This window comes from Ostrea edulis, chromosome 6 (genome assembly GCF_947568905.1).
Source record: "Ostrea edulis chromosome 6, xbOstEdul1.1, whole genome shotgun sequence".
NCBI classification, from domain to species: domain Eukaryota; kingdom Metazoa; phylum Mollusca; class Bivalvia; order Ostreida; family Ostreidae; genus Ostrea; species Ostrea edulis.
In genome coordinates, this window is record NC_079169.1 from 19792831 (window position 1) to 19814897 (window position 22067).

The window sequence follows — 22067 nt, forward strand, 5'->3', positions numbered from 1 at the left end:
CTGCCATTAACAAGTGGAGATAAGAAACAGTGATCAATCTGATAATTCCTTTAAAGAATACAACTTTTGGCAAAAACACCGCCTTCTGGACACATCAGGTATCTAGGAAGAGTAAATATCCCCTGTTGACCAGTCATATCTGCCATAAACCTCTATCTTTATCACGTAAACGGATCATTCTGTATAGTCAAAATCAGAATGTAAAGAATGGCCAAACAATTGGTACGATTCATGTCAGAGTGCATTTTACCAAGTGATGGCTTACATTTGTTAAATCATTATAACGTTCATGTAGTTTATGGAATGCTGATTTTCGGCGAAACTGTTGAAACACCTGTAAAAACGATTAATTTGTCAGTAACACTCCTCTTAATCTGCGTATGATCAGTTTTAAATCGAGGTAAGCTACTGACAAACAAGGTGATAATACAGGGTTTCAACAGTCTCGTTTAAAGTCAGTATTTCGCAAATTTTGTGGTCGTTATAACGATCTAGTTTGCCAATACAACCTATCATTGGGTCAAATGCTGTCTGACGTGTTTCATACCGATTGCTAGGCCTTTCTTGGCATACTGATTTTGACTATGGATAACTCCGCTTCCTTATCAAGATATAGGGCTCACCACAGGTGTGACCGGTCGACAGGGGATAATTACTCCTCCTAGGCACCTGATCCCACCTCTGGTATATCATAGGGTCTCTGTTTGTCCAACTCGGTAATTTTTATTGCTCATAGGAATTATGAGATTGATCACTGTTCGTTATTTTCACCTTTCGTTATCTTCACCTTTCATTAGTTAAAGTTGCTTAAGAGGTCGGGTTCTTAGTTATCAATTTTTCACTATATCGTTTCACTGTCCATCATTAACTGTACAACACAGAAGAATGTAGAATGTGTTGATTTTTCGCCGATGCGAAATAGACACTTCCGTAATGTCTAATCAATGAAAGAAATTTCTACAAACATCAGTATTTACATTATTATGTATTTTTTGATGCGATTTTCACACAAAAATTTAATATTATTATGATATAATTGCTTACATTATGATATAACAGCTAACGTACATTAACTGTTATATCCTTTCCTGTTAACTTATGTCTAACGTAACAAGATGTACTCTGAGCAATGCTCACTAAGAATACCCCCGCTTACACCAATCTCTTAAAGGGTGTTGTTAATAGGTATAAATTACCTCTTTCCTGAGTGTAAAAATATGATATGCCTTTGTAGAAGAATATGGAAGATATAGTCCGAACACAAATCCATGGTATAAACCTATAATTTGTGTGATCAAAGGTCAAGGTCATAAAGAGGTCATGAATGTACATGACACATAGTCTCATGGCGATACACCCATGTCTTATGGTATGACTATGTCAAAACCCTATAATAAATTTTCACCTTGAGGTCAAAGTTCAAGATCATATAGATGATGAAGGTACCCGACACATCGTGTCATGGTGATACACTCATGTGTCAAATATGGTATGCCTATGTCAAAGAACAAAGAAGTTATTGCCCGGACACGGATCCATTGTAAAAAAAAACCCTTTAATTTTGACCTTGAAGTCAAGGGTTAAGGTCATATAGAGGTTATGAAGGTACTCGACACATCGTCTCATGGTGATCCACCTGTGTGCCAAATATGGTATGTCTATGTCAAAGAACAAAGAAATTATGGCCCGGACACGAATCTGCACATACAGACAGAAGGACAGACAGACAGACAGAGTGATTCCTATATACCCCCCAGAACTTCGTTCGGGGGGTATAAATATATCTTCGTCTGATGCAACGTTAAAAGTCTGCCCAGTGTCAAAGATCGCAAACCCCCTTGGCACGTAAAAGATTCGATGAAGAGCTAGCTGCCCTCTCCGATTTTTTTTGGGGGGGGAGGGCTACAACTCATTAGGATCTCCGTAATGGTGCAAAGGCAGGTGTGATTCACTCCCGCAACATTTTCAATCATTCTAAACATTTGCTGACTTTCTTTACGTAAATAAGATGATATTCTATGTTTCTTTGTGAATATATGAATTTACACCCTGCAACTTACGATTTGTGAGGCCCTATTCTACCGTTTTCAACAATTTCGATAAATTCCAATTTCTTGATTCATGTTTGTGTGCCATGTTTGATGTACTGAAGTTTCAACTTCCGATTGTCAGGACAGTTGCATATGTCATATACAGTAGTATTTACCTCCAATGGACGAGTACGGAGGAGAAAGCTATTTCGTCGGTATTATAAAGGTTTGAATTCAATATCAAGTTAAAAACCGAACAGCAGAGTGTAAATTCTTTCTGCAACCATATGATTTTCCTTTATTTGTCGAAATGGCTCGATTAACTACATTTTCGCGCTGATCGTCAATGTTTAGATTTTTCAGTACATGTAGATCCACCTACGAGATCGCGCGACAACAATCATGGCGGATCAGACGAAGAATTTTGCATGCTGTACATGATATTTAATGAAAAAGACCTTTATTAGACATGCCCGAGCACAAAGTTGGTACTTCTTTTGGTGTAAAGAACAATTGGGACTAATACACGAGTTTATTATCGATTATTCATAAAATTATTTTGCACCATTACGGAGATCCTATGGAGTTGTAGCCCTATCCCAAAAAACGTCAGAATAAAAAATTCGGATAGGGCTACATTTTTGCAGTTATAAAGAGCAGGCTCACTGCGAGCCGTAAGGGAAAATGAAAACTCTTCAAAATCGATCATATTTCATTTATGTAACCGCCGTACAATGGCTGAAATATTGCCAAAGCAGCGTTACACCCCATACAATCAATAAATCATACCAAATGTTATGTAACAAACATCATACCAAACGTTACACCAGATTTTAAAGAAAACGACACATCATATGTTATACAACACTCTAAAGAAATGTTAAGGTAAACACAATACCAAACGCCACACCATATACCAAATCAAACAGAAATGTCATTCCGGTATATACCACAAGCACTGCCTAAAACTTTATTTTCAACAACAGTTTACATAAACTGAAATAATGTAGTTCACGTTTGAATCTGATGTAAATTAATTTCCTAAACATGACTGTAATGACCATTGAAAACTAAATATTGCACCTTAATTAAAGAATAATGGTTTTCTTACCGTATAAATAAAATCAGCAGTGTTTTAAATCCTCGTATTTTGCTCTCAAAATGATCTGTCAGCTGGGGAAAAAATCGTGGAAGCATTTATAAGACGTTCGTGACCACAGGATGGACTATTATGTTCCAGTTTCTTTAGCCACATATGTCACCAGTTAGTACTTTTGCATTGGCCATTGACAAATTTCAAAAACCAATGGAAATTTAGCTTGATCTTATGATTATTTAACATAAACTTGATTTCAATTGTTTTCAATTTAATCTTAAACTACCTACCAACTTCAGTACATTTTCTGTTATATTTTCAGCTTTACTTTCAAACTCCTCTTTTGTTACGTCAATCACCAAAGTAGTTTCAGCTTTAAACTTTGTCTCTCCAGCGTCTTAAAAATATATTGAATAGTATACGTAATTTTACAGTGTTGTAGAAGTTTTTAAAGTACAAATTCAATAAAATTTGACTTGAATAGTGATATGACTTTGATTTCAAAACTAATCAGAGACAAAACCATGCACGCACAGTACGATGTTATTTGAGAAAGTGAAAATAACTTACTTGTTTTATGATTTGCTATTATTTAAGAATTCATCAATATACAAATTCAAAACAACCTGGTCTGATTTTTGCATTGCTAATAAGAGAAAACTATGCATAGCATGTTCTATGTAAAGTAAATACTTTAGTTGGGAAATGTGGATTTACACTGATTCCAACTTACTGGTGACGTATGGTGGTACTGGGGCTAAAATTAAAACAAAGAATTCGTTTATAGCAGACAATACACATATAAATGCAAGAACTATATAAAACATATATATAATATATAGGGCAAGTACTTACACAAACACGTTCCATCAGCAGTTACGTTCCTTCCATACAGACAAGAACAAAAATAGCTGTTAGTTCCGTCTTCCCTTACGCAATCCTCTACACTCGAGTTACACATAGCAGTTCCATTCATACAGTCATCCTTGTGTATTTCACATGCACTTCCTTTCCAATTCTGTTTACAAGTGCATATTCCAGTGACGTCATCACAACCACTAGTGTTTTCCTCTACACATAAGCATTCTTCAGAACACTGGGTGCCATATGTCATGTGTTCACATGCTGAAGGTATAAAAAATGATTTCAGGAAACCTGTCATAATGATATCATAAAGTGACCTATTCAAGAGTAATATAATCCTTCATTAAAACAGGTGAGGAATAGAGAAATTCTACCGAGGGAACAAGATTCGTAATCCAGGACGAGACTTTGTTCCAGAGGCTCAGTTTCCGTATCCCACATCAGGATAATAAATTTAATAATATTTCTCAAATTATACATTCCAATTAGTGCATAAATTCAGGTACTTTGAGGAAATTCAAAATTATCAAAATCCTCATTTGAACTTCGATGCAAATCTGATCAGACAGCCAGAAACAGCGTACCCGAAAATAGTTTGCACTTAGGGATATACTCTCGTGGTAACCGCGATTGGGTCTTCATACTTTTTAAAGTCGTAAAGATGGGAATGCGTGGGTTTTATTTTGTATGCACACAGTACAATACTGATATGTGTTTTTGTTTGTTAGTAGTGTTAATAAACTAACATAAATTAATTAAAAGATAACAAATTTTTACTTTTTGTGTTATTTTACTACATTCTTGATGATGTTTCAGTCCCTGAACGTTCTACTTTTCCACTTGAACAGTGAGCGCGCGGTGAGCGAACGGTGAACGCACGCAGAGCGAACGGTGAACGAACGGTAAAGGCACGGTAAGGGAACGGTGAACAAACAGAGCGAACGGTGAACGCGATTTGGTGAACGGTGAACGCACCGTGAACGCAAAGTGAACAGTGAGCGCACGGTGAACCCAAACTGGTCTATTCATTCGATATATTTCGGATTTTTCCCTTGGATTGTACTTACTTTATAATCAGCTAGAGAATATATATATGAATGCACATGTTCATTTTTGTGCAAGTAATAGATGTATACTTCTCACGAAAATGATCGTAAATTTCACACCAATGCACGTAACAATGATGGACAAACAAAAGAAAAGCTCATATGTACACTGTTTACAGTATTGCATCTACATATACATGTATACATCAAAACTAGAAACATATATTTCATAATATTTATAATTCTTGACGTTTTCATTTATTATCAATATCGGTGCGTCATCTCGTTATGCTACATGTAATTATATATATATATATATATATATATATATATATATATATATATATAAAGCACAGAAAATTTCACTTTATATGGATACCCACTTCCGCCCCTACCCGGAACCAAATCTCCTAGCAGCATGTAACCAGCGCGCTAGACCGCTCGACCATCAAGGCAAGTCTAAAAACTTGCTTTCGATGACGATGGAATTCTCGCCACGCTGTCACACGCTACGCGGTCATTGATAATGGAAATGGGATACAGTTATTTAACGTAAATTTAAGAGGATCATACATGATACACACTGCATTCGAAATATTCTATATAAAGCACAGAAATAGCAATGAACTCTTAAATGAACATAACTGCCCTAAGTGAATAAATAATTAATATAAAGCACATAAAATTTCACTTTATATGGATACCCACTTCCGCCCCTACCTGGGGTTGAACTTACGACCTGCGGAACCAAATTTCCTAGCAGCATGTAACCAGCGCGCGGTCTATTGATAGTCGAGCGGTCTAGCGCGCTGGTTACATGCTGCTAGGAGATTTGGTTCCGCAGGTCGTGAGTTCAACCCCGGGTAGGGGCGGAAGTGGATATCCATATAAAGTGAAATTTTATGTGCTTTATATTAATTATTTATTCCCTTAGGGCAGTTATGTTCATTTAAGAGTTCATTGCTATTTCTGTGCTTTATATATATATATATATATATATATATATATATATATATATATTGACTCAAGATGCATAGTATTTAATTTCTTTAAACCAGAGTATAAATCATGCATGTGAAATAAAGATACATTTAGTCTAGTAATTAGCGCCAAGAATTTACAGATGCACGTGCATGACTTCAAAATTTACGAGCGCAGTCGTTTGGATTACACACAATTAAAAAACATCTCCGAAAAGGGTCGAGATAAATGCATTGAACAACCAACAGAGGTAAAACAGGTACATCATGTACCTCGTGTTGACACCTGTGGTCCGTTGCATTGTCTCCCTTCTTGTTACACTCGTATGTATTATTTTCTACAACCATCTGTTGATGAGTCTGATCACAAAACAAGTATGGGAAGTTTAATACGCATTATAAAAAGTTCAACATAATTCGTAGTACTTGCACCTGAAAACATTGATTCAACAACTTTTCCTCAGAAAAGCATGCAAGTTCTCGTTAGCAACCTTGACTTTCAAAACACAGATATTACATGCTGTATTTGGGGTGTTTGTGTCGAGTCCAATTCACAAGCTATACAGGGTACAGGTTGGAAGAGACAATCGATGGTCACTTGGTTATGGCCCTGAAAATTAAGGTCCTGTGTCTCGGCAGGCGTCGGTACGGTAAAGAACCCTCTTTGCTACGGTGGTGAGCGCTAAGCATAGGTATAAATTTGCGGTGCTGTTCTTACAATTGGTCAAGTTTTCGCATGAGTGACAAATCTCTCTCAAAAGGACACAAAACCAACACACAATGAAATATCTTGTTTCAGGTCTCTAAAGAATATCATTTAACAATCATTGATGATTGTGAAACCTTAAAAGGTGATCCACGATTTGATTGCCTGAAAATTATGTCACCCATCAAAAATACAATACAAGGACTTGAGAGCGACACAATAACAGGCTAGTACTACAATGTGGTACGATGATACTGTGGGGTTTGAAACATAGAAGTCGGGCTCACTTGTAATCAGCCCAATAATAAAGGGTTGTATCTAAACGGTATTCGATTACTTCAGAAACCATCCCATAAATGGAGGTGTAAATGATATACATCTCGTATAACTGTGATGTCATAATTTTTTGCAAAGCCAATGATTTAATAAGATTTATGCATGACAGGAAGAAAAATGTTGTTGGAATCTTTAACAATATTGTTAACCATAAAATATTTCAAAAGTCTTAGTTATATATGAATAATCAGCTATATGTTTCAAAATATTTAATCCAAGGACAATAACTCTGTTTTTATTAAATCATTTATCAAGTCCATTATGCGATATATTTCCTATATTCTTCACAAATATTTTGTATATGTTTTAAAGAAATAATTTCATGAAATTGTTCTGAATACCATTATATCGTTATTACCAGTTTTTATGAAATTTTGATAATGCTTTTTAAGGAAAATTGCAATTTTCTGACCTTGATGGTGGATGAATGTGTACTATTTGATAAAATCGTTATCAATACCGCAACATACTTATTTTATCATTGTTATTTGTTATTAAGATATATTATTTGAAGAATCAACAATCAAATATAAGATTGAGCCTATGATTCTAGAAGAGTGGAATTACCTTAATGCATTAATTCATGATCTTTGAGAAATTAAAAAAAATATAAAAAATCCGATTTAAATTTAAATGCCAGAACTAATTATACAAGTTCCATGGAAATTCGGGATAGAATAGATCTACATTGCCCCTTGCTTGTTAGAAGCGACTAAATGGGGCGGCCTTTATGAGGAGACCATAAGAACATAGACTTCATGTCACCGGCAATGGTGCCGTTTCAATAGGAGTGAAATATTCTCGAATGGGACGTTAAACAATATACTACAGTATATATACAATTTACATTATACAACAAACCAACCCATTATATAGTCAGAAAACAATACCGGGAATTGTTTACACTTTAAGTGTAAACTCAACAAAAACAACAAAATGTTACATCAAATCCCAAGAAATTTACATCAAATCCAAAGTTGAAGAAAATCATACAAAATATTTTACTTTAACCGTGTAACATAAATCATGGACTATATATGATGTTATAATCAGTCGCATAAAAATGTAAGATCATACCTATGCATGTGTATCCATCACCTTTGAATCCTTTGAGGCAGTTACAAGCATAACTTCCCTCGGTATCTGTGCAAGTAGCATTCTCAGAACAGTTGTTACTACCGTCTAGACATTCATCGATATCTGGAATGAGCGAAATTAATATCAGTAAGTTTTATTCGGTGTTATTTCATTGTATCTCCATATTCTGTTGGATAGAAAACAGTTACAGTAAATAACCAATCATTCATTTCAAAAACGCTATACAAATGAGTGAAATCAGTTCTATACATACTGTTGCATTCAGCAATAATAGTCAGATTTAGAGAGTATCCTTCGTCACACGAACAATTAAACCCTCCAGGGAAGTTACTGCAATTGTGACATGAAGCTGTGGTGCATTCGTCTATATCTACACAAACACTGGTATTATGTAGATCAAACCCTGTCCTACAGGTACAGTAGAACCCCCCATCCGTATTAGTACAGTTGTGTTCACACGATGATGCATTCTGACACTCGTCGATATCTATATAGTACAAAAAACGTATTCAAGTTTTCGGAATTCTAATAGACCATGGGCTAATAAAGGTAATGGGGGACCCCCTAGGTATTTTTGCAAACAAGTAGTTTTTGAAAGTACATAGTCCCTAGATTATAAATTAAGTTGTTTGACATTTCTACGTGTGGGCGTTTACGAGTTTTGGGGCAAAAAACATGAAATTTGTAAAAATGGTAGCCAAAAACTGGAAAAATTCTTCAGATTCGATATAGATGTAATTGATATTTGCAAACAAGTATTTTGTGTACGAATGAAACCTTTTGTTTATTTTTAAAGTTGTTTGACATAAATATGTGAAGGCAATTACGAGTTTTGGGGCTAAAATATCAATTTTTCTTTAAAAATCGACGAAAAATAGGAAAATTCCTTCAGATCCTATTTAAATGACATGGACATTTGAAAACAATTATTTTCTGAAAGCCTGTAACCCTTTAGCTTTAAATCAGATTGTTAACATTGAGACCTTTTCGATTTTGGGGGCAAAAACCAAAAATTTGTAAAAATAATAACCGAAAACTGGAGAAAAACTCTTCACATCCGATACAGATGTCATTGACATTTATAAGCAAGTATTGTGTGAACTTATGTACCCCTTTGATTGACAAGATGTTTGACATGAATAATTGGGGATGTTTACGACTTCTGGGGCTAAAACATGATTTTTTCTCTCTAAAAATCGCCGAAAAATGGAAAAGTTCTTCAGATCATATATGGACATTTGAAAACAGTTATTTTTTGAAAGTATGTAACCCTTTAATTGTGAATAAGATTGTTTGACATTAATCAAGGGGACCTTTTCAAGTTTTGGGGCAAACTCATGAAATCTGTAATTAAAGTATTGTTTAAAATTGGAAAAAGTTCGAGAATCTTAGAAACACAATATGGACATTTGCAAAAATGTTATTTTGCATTGAAAAACTTAAACCCTTATTTATATATCAAGTTGTTTGACATTAAGGCGAGGTATATGAATTACTGATTCATTTGGAAGAGATATTCTTGCATGCAATATTAATCCAGAATTTGTAATCGCATTGCAAATAGTAGTTTCAAACTCTTGAGTCTATGAGGAACTTCTACAACCGGTCGCGACAAACCTAAGTGGTTAAATCAGGTAGTGACAGTTCCATTGCCAAACGCTCGACATCAGGTGTGAATGTTACAAGTCCTCGGAGATGACCTTAAAAATGGATGTACCGTGTCGCAGTAGCTGTGGCACGCTAAAGAACCCTCACTGCTAAATGGCCGTAAGCGCCGAGTAAAGGTCTAAACTTGAAGCCCTTCACCGGTATTGGTGACGTCTCCATATGAGTGAAAAATTCTTGAGAGGGACGTTAAGCTAGATACAATCAATCAATCTACAGTGACATAACATGTTTGATAGTGTAATTAACTTAGTACTTCTCGTCAGATGGCGCAGTCATTTTAAACGTGAGGTGCTTGGGTAATATGCATTTGTCATCCACATCTGAAACACATATGTCCTGAGAGAACGATTTGGGAAACCTTTTTTCTATTGAAAATAAGATGGGTTGTCTGATACGACTTGAGAGAGATGCAATGATATATTATATACACATGTATTCAGAGATGATGGAGAGGTGGCCATGTTAAGTTATTGCATGGCAATTTTGTGACAGTCAGAAATCTGCCTTTTGATTATCATAGCAGAAAGGGCTAACGCAATTGCAGTAGCAACACATGCAGATTATATTAGTTCGCCTTTGGAGTTTTCCGAAATTCAATTTTACTACCAAATTTTCTTTGTCTTTTTGATTTAGGTTTCAAGTTTTGTAATCACTGTTATATGAATCGGGATAAATGACACGTATCTCTCTCTAAGTATTGTCATACTCTCAACCACATAATTCTACACGATGATTATCTCTATATAATCGGATAAAGTCAAATGCCTTTCCATGTTGCTCAAGAATTATATCAATTTTAGGTTCCGACCTGTTTTGATCATCGGACTTAGTGTACGTTTTTCTACAGGTTGGATAAAGCATTCCCCTTTTAGCAACCAAATCAATATACTGAACTTTACTTGTAGTTGTCCCGTGGGTATCTGGGTTAAAAGGGATAGGTCCTCGGTGCCTTTTGCTGGTCGTAAGAGGCGAATAATGGGGCAAGAAAACAATTGTCCAGTGGGAATCCAGGTTAGAATAGGTCCTCAGTACCCCTTTGCTTATCATAATAGGCGACTAAATGGGGCGGTCCTTTGGATGAGATCGCAGAAACCGAGGTCTCGTTCCACAGCAGGTGTGGTATGATGAAGATCCCTCCTTGCTCAATGGCCGTAAGCGCCGAGTATAGGCCTAAATTTTGCAGCCCCTCACCGGCAATGGTGACTCTTCCATATGAGTGAAAATTCGCAAGTGGTATGTTAAACAATATACAATCAACCAACTAATTTATTGTGTTGTAGTCACTTTTATTCTATTCAGAGTTTTAAAATGGCTTTTACTGTTTTTGTCACACATTTTACCAGTTTGTGTTTTTTCCCTTGCACTTGAGTTCCTTTGTTACAGAACAGACATTTATGGGCGGGGAAAAGTGTCGATAGTGAATACAGGTTGAGTAAACGTCTCTTAGTCTTACAGTTCACTTGACTCGGTGCAACTTCGTCAATGCTCAAGTTTTCCTTCTATAACTAATATTTGTAAAATATTATAACACCAGCGATATAAACCATGTAAGGCACCATTTAAGCTAGTAAACAATCTATGCCTTTATTATTCTTGGGACTCTGTCTTATGTGACATCTTTGTAAGTAAGCTGAATATTGAAAAGGTGTTCAATATTACGTATGACAATACATTTATCTATTTTACAATTGTAGATTAATATAATTCATTAATCTAAATTATTGATAAATTAGTTTATTGTTTGTAATATGTCCGATTCTCAATAGTCGAACCATTATTTATCAGGGTTTGCCCCATTTTTGCATTCTATACTAAAAAATAATCCATGTGCTTCCTTTTTATTGATTATATACATTTATGGGCTTCCATACATTAGATATATCGTGCGAAGACATGGAAATGTGGATTTTTATGTTGAAAGTTATGTTTATTAACTCAAGATTGCATATATATCATATAAAGATAAGGTCTATGGATTATAGTATCTAGGAATGAACCATTTTTTCATACTGTTTATTTAGTATTGAACATGCTAATAGGTATATGTTATTTTGGGAATGCAATATACACTGTATAATTTCGTATGACATGAATTTGTAGACATTTAAAAATATGTACCACTTTCTATGATACACTGTCTTCTATTTTTTATACGTATTTAACGGTATTTCTCACAAATGTCTTCTCTGGGAAGTCCCTATCCCGTTGTTTGTGTTTACAATGTGTCGTCTTTAATGCGGTAAGGAACACCGTAACAGCCATGTTGAATTTACCAAAAATTTTATAAATTCAAATGGCCATATCTTGAAAACGCCCCAACATAAATTTATCAAACAACCTTTATTTACCTCTATTTTATACACACTTTCAAAAAATCATAGTGTAGAGAAATCCCTAGAGAGGGGAGGTAATGTGTTACTGGCTCATGGTCTATAATGATTTGTATTCTAAAGATATCTTAAAAGTCATCTCGGTGTGCTACATGTAATTAGATGTATTTTGACTCAAGACGCATAGCATTTAATTTCTTAATACAAGAGTATAAATGATGCATGTGAAATAAAGATAGTCTAGTAATTAGCGCCAAGAATCTACAGATGCACATGTATGACTTAAAAATTTACGAGCGCGGTTGTTTGGATTACACGCAATTAAAAAACATCCGATAGGAGTCGAGATAAATGCATTGAACAACCACCACTTGTAGAAAAGGTACATCATGTACCTCGTGTTGACACCTGAACGCTTCTAAATAGTATAAAAGGTTTATTTCCACGTAGATGTCTTTCATTAAGATAGACGTAAAAATAATCAGAAATATTTGTCAAAATCAATTTGACATTTGAGCACGAATGTGCATTGCAACGTACAGTGTAGCATATTTTTTTTAAGTAAGAGAGAGATAGAGAGATGGGGGGGGGGGCTTAGGAAAAATGATCAACTTAATAAAATTCTTGTCAAGTGAGACAAAATAAAATATAATAAATTGTGCTTTTGTCCTTACTTGAAAATATTAAAATGATAATTCGGGTGGGCGCGAGGTATCTATCAATTGAAACTGCCTCATTTTCGTACACGTACCAGAGCTCGTTGCTCGTTCTTCGCTATATTCACAGGTATAAGGGTTAAATTCATAACTAAAGACTCTTGCATATTTCTTTCATTCAGAACTTCTTCCACTTTTACCCAAACAATACTTGTGTTTTTAATGATAATAACAATGATTTATTCCATTCTTTGATATTGATGATTGATCCGCAGTTTTCCTTGAATTTTCGCAGTTGATAATCCCGATATTTTTACTTTATAAATAAAATGTCTGATATAATAATAAGTTTACTTTCACGCTTATGCACAAGTTCCTTTTTCATTTTTGCCTTGCTATAAAAATCGATCCTTTGACTTTGGTGTTCCGAATGACAGTGAAATGCACAGTGAACGCTTTGTGAACGGTGAAAGCACGGCGAGCGCAAAACTGTAAACGGAGAGTGCACGGTAAACGCAGAATGAGCGAACGGTGAACACATGGAGAGCGAACGGTGAACGCAAGGTGATTACACGGTGAACGCACGGAGAGTGCACGGTGAACGCACGGTGAGCGAACGGAAAAATGGTAAAGTAGAACATTTCAGGGACTTACGATTGTAAATAAACACGAGCTCGAAGATACGCGCACTGTACGATGTCTATTCTAAAGCAGTCCAGAAACATACACAGGCGATTCGTTATAAGTAAAAAGGGCAGTTGTAGATCAGACTGCATCCGATATTCTCACAAGTAAGTGGCAGACAAAGAAAATTACAGACAAGCAGGCGCAATCACACACATGGTGACACAGTACAGTACGGTAGATAGTGTCAGACGAGAGGGGAGAATGGAAGAATGTTAGTTATGTAGTATCCGAGCCAGAGGTTGCTGATATAGTGTTGAATGACTTTGTACGTTTTCAATATACAACACATTTATTTATGAAAATAAAATCTACAAACTAAATAAATCTGTACCTAAATTGATCTGCGATCTTCCCGATCCCGCTTAGTCAGTCATGAGCGAATCTCGCTCCTAACGTTCAATGTATCATTACTACAGCATCATTTTGATTAAAAACTGTAATCTATATCATTGTTTTAAAAAATCGCCAACGTATATAGCAAATTTAATTCATTAAAAGGAATTCAAAGGGAAAAAGGGGTTTCTCGAATTCTCCCTTGTAGAGAATTATGGTGCGCCGTTCGTGTAGAAATTAGTTAAAACAAAAGATTGATTGATTGATGTTTTCCGCCACACTCAACAATTTTTCAGTTGTATGGTGGCGCCAAGTTTTCATTGGTGGAAGAGAGAACCCAGTTACAATGTACCTGGGAAGAGACCACCGACCTTCGGAAAGTAACTGGGAAACTTTCTCACTTACTAAAACAAAAGATAATTTTGTTGACTATACATGTATATACATGTACATGTACAGATATGTTTCTATTGGGCTATTAGATCGATAATTTGTTTCTGATAAGTTCTGGAAAATTAAATTATTTTATCAAAATTTAATTTTAATTATTCCTTCAAAGTGTAATTGTCAAAAAGTTTTAATAATGTTAAAATTTGTTTATAGGGTATTGAAAATGTACATTTAAAAAACCCCTGATTAGAAATTCAGCATATATGTCATAAACAGTCATTTATGCACAATCAAATTCATATATAACATTTTGCGTACGAAATTCTTTTAAGGTAACAATTTGTTGAGCAAGGCATTAAAAAAAATCCCTGGCTAGACAAAAATTGGAGTTAGTTGAAGTTGGTTTATTAGCAGTCTGGTGGTAAACCTAATAGTGTCTTCTGTTCTATTGTTAAGAATTTACAGTATTGATAGAAATTGAGTTCCAATGTTTGCTTTTTAGCTACATCCATTTGGTAACCACAGTGAGAGGGATGAGTCGTGCTATCATCATATGAGGAACCATACCAGGAAGTGCAGATTTTTTCCTCATGGCCACATGGAAGTTAACTTAAAACTGGTTTCTGGATAATAACTTAAGTACTTTGCATTATATTCAAACCAAATTTGGACATACATGTATGGATACGTACAAAGGGAAGATACCTATCAAATTGGGGGTCAGAAGGTCAAAGATCAAGATCACAATGCATGGCAATTAGAAAATGCTGATGCGAGGGCATACATGTATGTTTAATACATTGTTTAGATATAAATGAAATAGTATTGTATATATGCATATATTATTTATGTTTTCTGACTATCTATCATATGATGAAATAAATATATAGAATTTGTAAATATGAATTGAAGAATACACATTTTATAAGAAATTGTATATTGTTATTGTTTATAATGTATGCCAGTGTAAGAAGGGGATGGGGATACAAAATGGTTCAAATTTTTGCTCCAATGTACACTACCCCCCCCCCTCTATTTTTTCATTTAAATTAAGCAAACATATGATTCAAATCTACATTAGTAAATTCAGAAAAAGTTTGATACAGATATTCTCCCTAGGTTGAATTTTTTTATGAAATAGGTCTTCAAATTTGTCTGATATATTTTTCCGATTATGTTGATTAATGTTTGATTTTTTGTAACTTTGGCGATATATCTTATGTAAAAGTTATTGAAATAATCAATTATGCTTAATTTTCATAAAATAAAAGAGAATCAAGATTATTCTGTCCTTAACATTTGTTTTATAGTGTGTTTCTTGTGAAAATTGGTGATTTTCAAGAAAAATTCAGTTTCAGCAAAGGGACAACTTTGAAGGGCTGTAATTTTTTAAAGTCCGCACTAACATACTTTTTATGTTTTAAATGTCGTTCGGATAAAGATGTATCAGTTCAAATGGTGTATCCAAAATGTTTGATACTTTTGAAAAAAAATCAAACCAGGAGAGAAAATCCTTAAGTGTAAACTAGAAAACCAAGGTTGTCCACCAGAAAACTATAACAAATTAAAATAAATAAAAAACACCAATCCAAAATATTTCACTTTCCTGTGGAATGTAATCTTAGGAAATATATGACGTCACAATCAATAACGTCGCAGCAGAGTAAGACAGAAAAATATCTCATGGCTGTCTCAAATGGGTATAAATGATCGCACACTGGTGATAATGCGAGAAATAAATTCCATTTTCAAAAGTATGTGTGTTTGTCGTATCAATTCAATTTTTTTTTTCAAAATACACATGCATATCAATTAGAATACATTAATTCTTAAAATAACACATAACTTGATCCTAATTCGGATCGAACAAGGTTCCGATAGTTATGCATATACAAACTTACGTTTTCCCCAATAACGTCTGCTTTAACCCCATTTACATTTACATATTTTCTTAATCGATTTCAGACTCCAGGTCACAAACTTCAAAATATTCCAGACAAACACTTTATTATGTAACCTATCTACTGAACTTTCAAAATCATCGTTCTTAAAATAGATCGTCTAAAATCAATGGATAATATCGAGTACAAATATATTACACAACATATGGAAATGGTTTTTCATTCAGTATTATGCAAGGTGAAGATAACGAACAGTGATCAATCTCATAACTCCTACTATATGAAGCCTTCCATTTCTTCGAAGAAAGTCAGCCAAAGGTTTAGAAAAAATATATGCCTATTACCAGATTTTATTCATAATCTATTAATATCTTTCCATACAAATGCAATGTATATAGGTAATACAAGTATAGACTACTGACAAATGAGTTGTTACAGTGGTTTCAATAATCGCGTTTATAGTAATTATTTCGAATTTTATGCTCAATGGAAAGATCTAAGTTGCAAATACAGCCTGTCATTAGGTTGAATACTGTTTGGCGTGTTTCATACCAATTGTCAAACCATTCGTTACATACTGTACAGGTCAACAGGGGATGCTTTCTCCTCTTAGGCACCTGACCCCTTTGTATACTTTGTAGGATTTAAGAGATTGATAGATGTTCCTTAAACCATCGTCAAAAATGGACAGAACCCGGGAGTTTTTACTAGAGGTTAAACGAATATTCGCGAATGAATGTTAAATCGCTATTATTTGAATGGAAATTTAGCATTCGAATATTCGGTCACGTGTTCAATACCCGTATGCAAGTTCATAAAACAATATAAACCGTGCAATATTTTGACCTTTTTTGTGATGGAAAAGAGAGAGACAGCGCTATTTACAAAGTATATCCACTTGGTACAATATAAAGACGCAACATCAAATATGACCAACCATCCAAATGGGAAACATCCTCATGGTACTAAAATTCAAAATTTCTTTTCACGTCATATGTGGCTGTTTATAGACAGTAAAATAGTTTTATATGTGCCAATTCCGTCAACTTTACGATACCGAAATCACACAATATCACACCTAATTACTGATATGTTGGGTGTAAAAAAGAAAAGGTATAACGTCTGACTAGAGATTCAGGGGGCCCGTGTTCGAATTCCGGTCTGGTCCATTGCATTTTCTGCCTTCCTGTTACATTTGACCAGCCCCTTGAACTGACAGGTGAACATGTTTGCCAAGGGTTTAAGATGCTGGGCTGATGTCTTCAGGTGTGAAGGCATACAGGGAGGGAGGAGTGTAGCAGTCAATCAGGTTCGATCGCCAGTGGCCAGATAGCTCAGTTGGTAGAACACCTGACTAGATATTCGGGGGTCCAGGTTCGAATCCTGGTCTGATCTGTTTACATTTTCTTCCTTTCTGTTACATTTGGCGCCGTAGACCAGCTCAGGAAGTGACAGGTGAAAATACCTACAAGGGGGATTCAGACCCTGGGTTGATATTTTCAGGTATGAAGACATTTAAGGAGGGAGGAGTGTAGTGGTCAGCCGGGTTCAATCGCCGGTGGGCAGATACATGTAGCTCAGTTGATAGAGCACCTGACTAGAGATTCAGGGGGCCCGGGTTCGAATCCCATTCTGGTCCGTTTCATTTTCTCCCTTCTTGTTACACTCGTATGCATTATTTTCTACAACCATATGTAGATGAGTCTGATCACAAAACAAATATGGGAAGTTATATACGCATTAATAAAGTTCAACATAATTCAAAGTACTTGCACCTGAAAACAATGATTCACCATATCAATTTGATACTGGAATACATATCATCTTATCCACTCACACTGTTTGACAGTTATTTACATTGTTTGGCCTTATTTTCTTTCTTTCAAATCTTTGCAAAGTTGCCAACGGTGTTTCGTAAAACCCATGATGCCTTTATCAACAACGTTTACTCAGAAAAACATACAAGTTCTCGCTAGCAACCTTGACTATTAAAACACAGGTATTGCATGCTGTATTTGGGGTGTTTGTTTCGAGTCATATTCACAAACTAAACAGGGTACAGGTTGGAAGAGACAATCGATGGTCACTTGGTTATGGCCCTGGAAATTAAGGTCCTGTGTCTCGGCAGGCGTTGATACGGTAAAAAACCCTCTCTGCTACGGTGGTGTGCGCTATGCATAGGAATAAATTTGCGGTGCTGTTCTTACGGTTGGTGAAGTCTCCATATGAGTGACATATCTCTCTCTCGAAAGGACACAAAACCAACACACAATGAAATATCTTGTTTCAGGTCTCTAAGAAATATCATTTAACAATCATTGATGATTGTGAAACTTTAAAAGTTGATCCACGATTTGATTGCCTGAAAATCATGTCACCCACCAAAAACACATTACAAGGACTTGAGAGCGACACAATAACAGGCTAGTACTACAATGTGGTACGATGATACTGTGGGGTTTGAAACATGAAAGTCGGTCTCACTTGTAATCAGCCCAATAATAAAGGGTTGTATCCAAACGGTCTTCGATTACTTCAGAAACCATCCCATAAATGGAGATGTAAATTATATACACCTCGTATAACTGTGATGTCATAAGATTTGGCAAAGCGAGTGATTTAATAAGATTTATGCATGACAGGAAGAAAAATGTTGTTGGAATCTTTAACAATATTATTAACCATAAAATATTTCAAAAGTCTAAGTTATATATGAATAATCAGCTATATGTTTCAAAATATTTAATCCAAAAGCAATAACTCTGTTTTTATTAAATCATTTATCAAGTCCATTATGCGATATATTTCCTTTATTTTGTACAAATACTTTGTATATGTTTTAAAGAAATAATTTCATGAAATTGTTCTGAATACCATTATATCGTTATTACCAGTTTTTATGAAATTTTGATAATGCTTTTTAAGGAAAATTGCAATTGTCTCACCTTGATGATAGGTATATATGTACTATTTGATAAAATCTTGATCAATACCGCAACATACTTATTTTATCATTGTTATTTGTTATTAAGATATATTATTTGAAGAATCAACAATCAAATATAAGATTGAGCCTATGATTCTAGAAGAGTGGAATTACCTTAATGCATTAATTCATGATCTTTGAGAAATTTAAAAATCATCAAAATTCCAATTTCAATTTAAATGCCAGAACTAATTATACAGGCTCCATGGGGATCCGGGATAGAATAGGTCTACATTGCCCCTTGCTTGTAAGAGGCGATTAAATGGGGCGGTCCTTATGATGAGACCATAAAAACATAGGCTCCATGTCTCCGGCAATGGTACCGTTTCCATAGGAGTGAAAGATTCTCGAGTGGGACGTTAAACAATATACAAGAAACCAACCCATTATATAGTCAGAAAACAATACCGGAAATGGTTTACACTTTAAGTGTAAACTGAACAAAAACAACAAATTGTTACATCAAATCCCAAGAAATTTACAACGAATCGAAAGTTGAAGAAAATCACACAAAATATTTTACTTCAACCGTGTAACATAAATCATGGACTATATATGATGTCATAATCAGTCGCATAAAAATGTAAGATCATACCTATGCATGTGTATCCATCATCTTTGAATCCTTTAAGGCAGTTACAAGCATAACCTCCCTCGGTATCTGTGCAAGTAGCATTCTCAGAACAGTTGTTACTACCGTCCAGACATTCATCGATATCTGAAATGAGCGAAATTAATATCAGTAAGTTTTATTCGGTGTTATTTCATTGTATCTCCATATTCTGTTGGATAGAGAATAGGTACAGTAATAACCAATCATTCATTTCAAAAACGCTATACAAATGAGTGAAATCAGTTCTATACATACTGTTGCATTCAGCAATAATAGTCAGATTTAGAGAGTATCCTTCGTCACACGAACAATTAAACCCTCCAGGGAAGTTACTGCAATTGTGACATGAAGCTGTGGTGCATTCGTCTATATCTACACAAACACTGGTATTATGTAGATCAAACCCTGTCCTACAGGTACAGTAGAACCCCCCTTCCGTATTAGTACAGTTGTGTTCACACGATGATGCATTCTGACACTCGTCGATATCTATATAGAATAAAAAAAACGTATTCAAGTTTTCGAAATTCTAATGATTTGTTCTCTTAAGATATCTTAAAAGAGGCTGTCTACCATAGAACCATGCACACCCCCCCCCCCTCAAAAGGAATTTTCATATGTTTTAGGATAATTCAAAAGTATTTCGCTAGTTTTATCACATGTAGTCGCAAATTCGATGAGTACTCCCCCGAACTCACAGCTAATGGATCGTTCTATTTTTAGCACACTCTTCTTGATCAATTTCATGCATACATGATGTAATATCAGCTAGTCGTTAAATTATTAAATATAGAATAATAACATATAATTTTAGATCCGCATATTCGTTACATGTAAGAACAGTATCTTTGAATTAATGAACATAAATTTTAACATCATTCTCCAGAATGAAGTCGGATAGTACATTGAGTTGTGAGATTATGCAATTTTTCTAATCAAATGCCTTTTTTTCAAAAAATGAATTATAAGGAAACGTTTGTTGACGGGTCAGTGCTATCAAAACTCTGGTATACTGGGCTTCCTCAAGATATAAAAAAAATATCTAAAATCATTACATGTTATTGTTATCAAAACACATTTCTCATGTATTTGTAGGCCTCAGTCTCTGCAGATGTCAATCAACCTTAGGTACAGTACCAACCAGACCCAACCTGACAGAAAGCAGTCCCAATACAGTCCCGCAGCAGTCCCAGTAAACAAACCGAAAAGCAGTCCCAGCGGTTCCAGTAGGCGGGGTTAAAATAACTAGTGGGAAGAGGTAGGGAGACAGTCAGATTATCAATAAACATTGTCGATAATCGCTGGAGCGCGTCAATATGGTAGTCGAAATCGAAGATAAATGACTTACAATGTAATTAAAGAGAAAAACAATACATTATACATGAAAACAGCACATATCCAAAATACTTGTGGGACACATTTTCATGAATTTATAACAAAGTGATAGTTTATGAATACGAGTGAAAAAAGATACATGCAGAGTTTACAAGTCTGATAACCACAATTTCACAACGTAAAATCAATTGACGTCCATGCAGGTTCTGTCAGGCAATTTTGTTGTTCTTATTCATTATTTTTTTTTTGTTTAATATTTCATACATGTGAAGTGTATCTTTTGTTCGGAAAAATATGTAGCATAATTATATTTATTTCTTGACTGGGTTATTGAAATAAATGTGTTTAAAGTCGCCTAAATGATTTATTCACTTATCGTCCATATTAAACTAGCAAACACTGCTTTCCACACTTACGTGTACACGTATTTTTATTTTGTAAATGATTTGTGAGATATGGGTTACTTATTGCCAGCATTGTAAGATTGTTTAATTTCACTACATTTAGACAGATTTAAATAATTATGAAGATTCTAATCAAAGTGTATATGTACATGTTGTTTTAACCTGAAATCGAAGGCACAGTGTTTGTAAAGTGCATGTTCCCGAATAGACGTGTTCAAAGCGTTACCGACGACAACATTTAACAATCATTGCTCTTTTGCTACTCATGATAGCCCTGTTTTGACACCTGTAAACACACGATGGCATTCCGTGTCTCCCGTCTCCATGGACACAGTATACCTGAGTAGCTTCCCCCCTTCAGATCGAAGCTGCCGACCCCATACCCCATCTCCCCTCAAGACTTATCTATAAACTCGTCTAACTAATAAATGGTCCAACGGATTTCATTTTTCAAATGTAATTGACCAATTAAAATTAATATAGCAGATTCTAATTGAATCCGAAAAGAGTGATTTTTTGGATACAAGAACATTAATTTCTCTGTTTATGGATTCGCTTATTTGGGAATTATTCAATCCATTATCTTTCATTAAAATTATCCGTCGCCG

At 34.9% G+C, this 22067-nt stretch overlaps 1 protein-coding gene across 5 annotated transcripts in view; it reads right to left on the reverse strand.

Moving 5' to 3' along the window:
* Positions 1-22067, reverse strand: part of LOC125645868 (uncharacterized) — a 78143-nt gene that overhangs the window by 4865 nt on the left and 51211 nt on the right. For 4 of the 5 annotated variants that reach the window (XR_008796236.1, XM_056141780.1, XM_056141778.1 and 1 more), the window contains 8 exons: positions 19976-20209; positions 19703-19825; positions 8410-8643; positions 8136-8258; positions 3982-4251; positions 3860-3883; positions 3417-3523; positions 3142-3203 (listed from right to left, as the gene is read on the reverse strand). Coding sequence is in view for 4 of the 5 variants with exons in the window: in XM_056141780.1 (XP_055997755.1) it covers positions 3142-3203; positions 3417-3523; positions 3860-3883; positions 3982-4251; positions 8136-8258; positions 8410-8643; positions 19703-19825; positions 19976-20209 (1177 nt within the window). In the remaining variant the exon portion in view is untranslated. The remainder of the gene's footprint in view (positions 1-3141; positions 3204-3416; positions 3524-3859; positions 3884-3981; positions 4252-8135; positions 8259-8409; positions 8644-19702; positions 19826-19975; positions 20210-22067) is intronic. The other variant, XM_056141781.1, reaches the window with a different exon arrangement.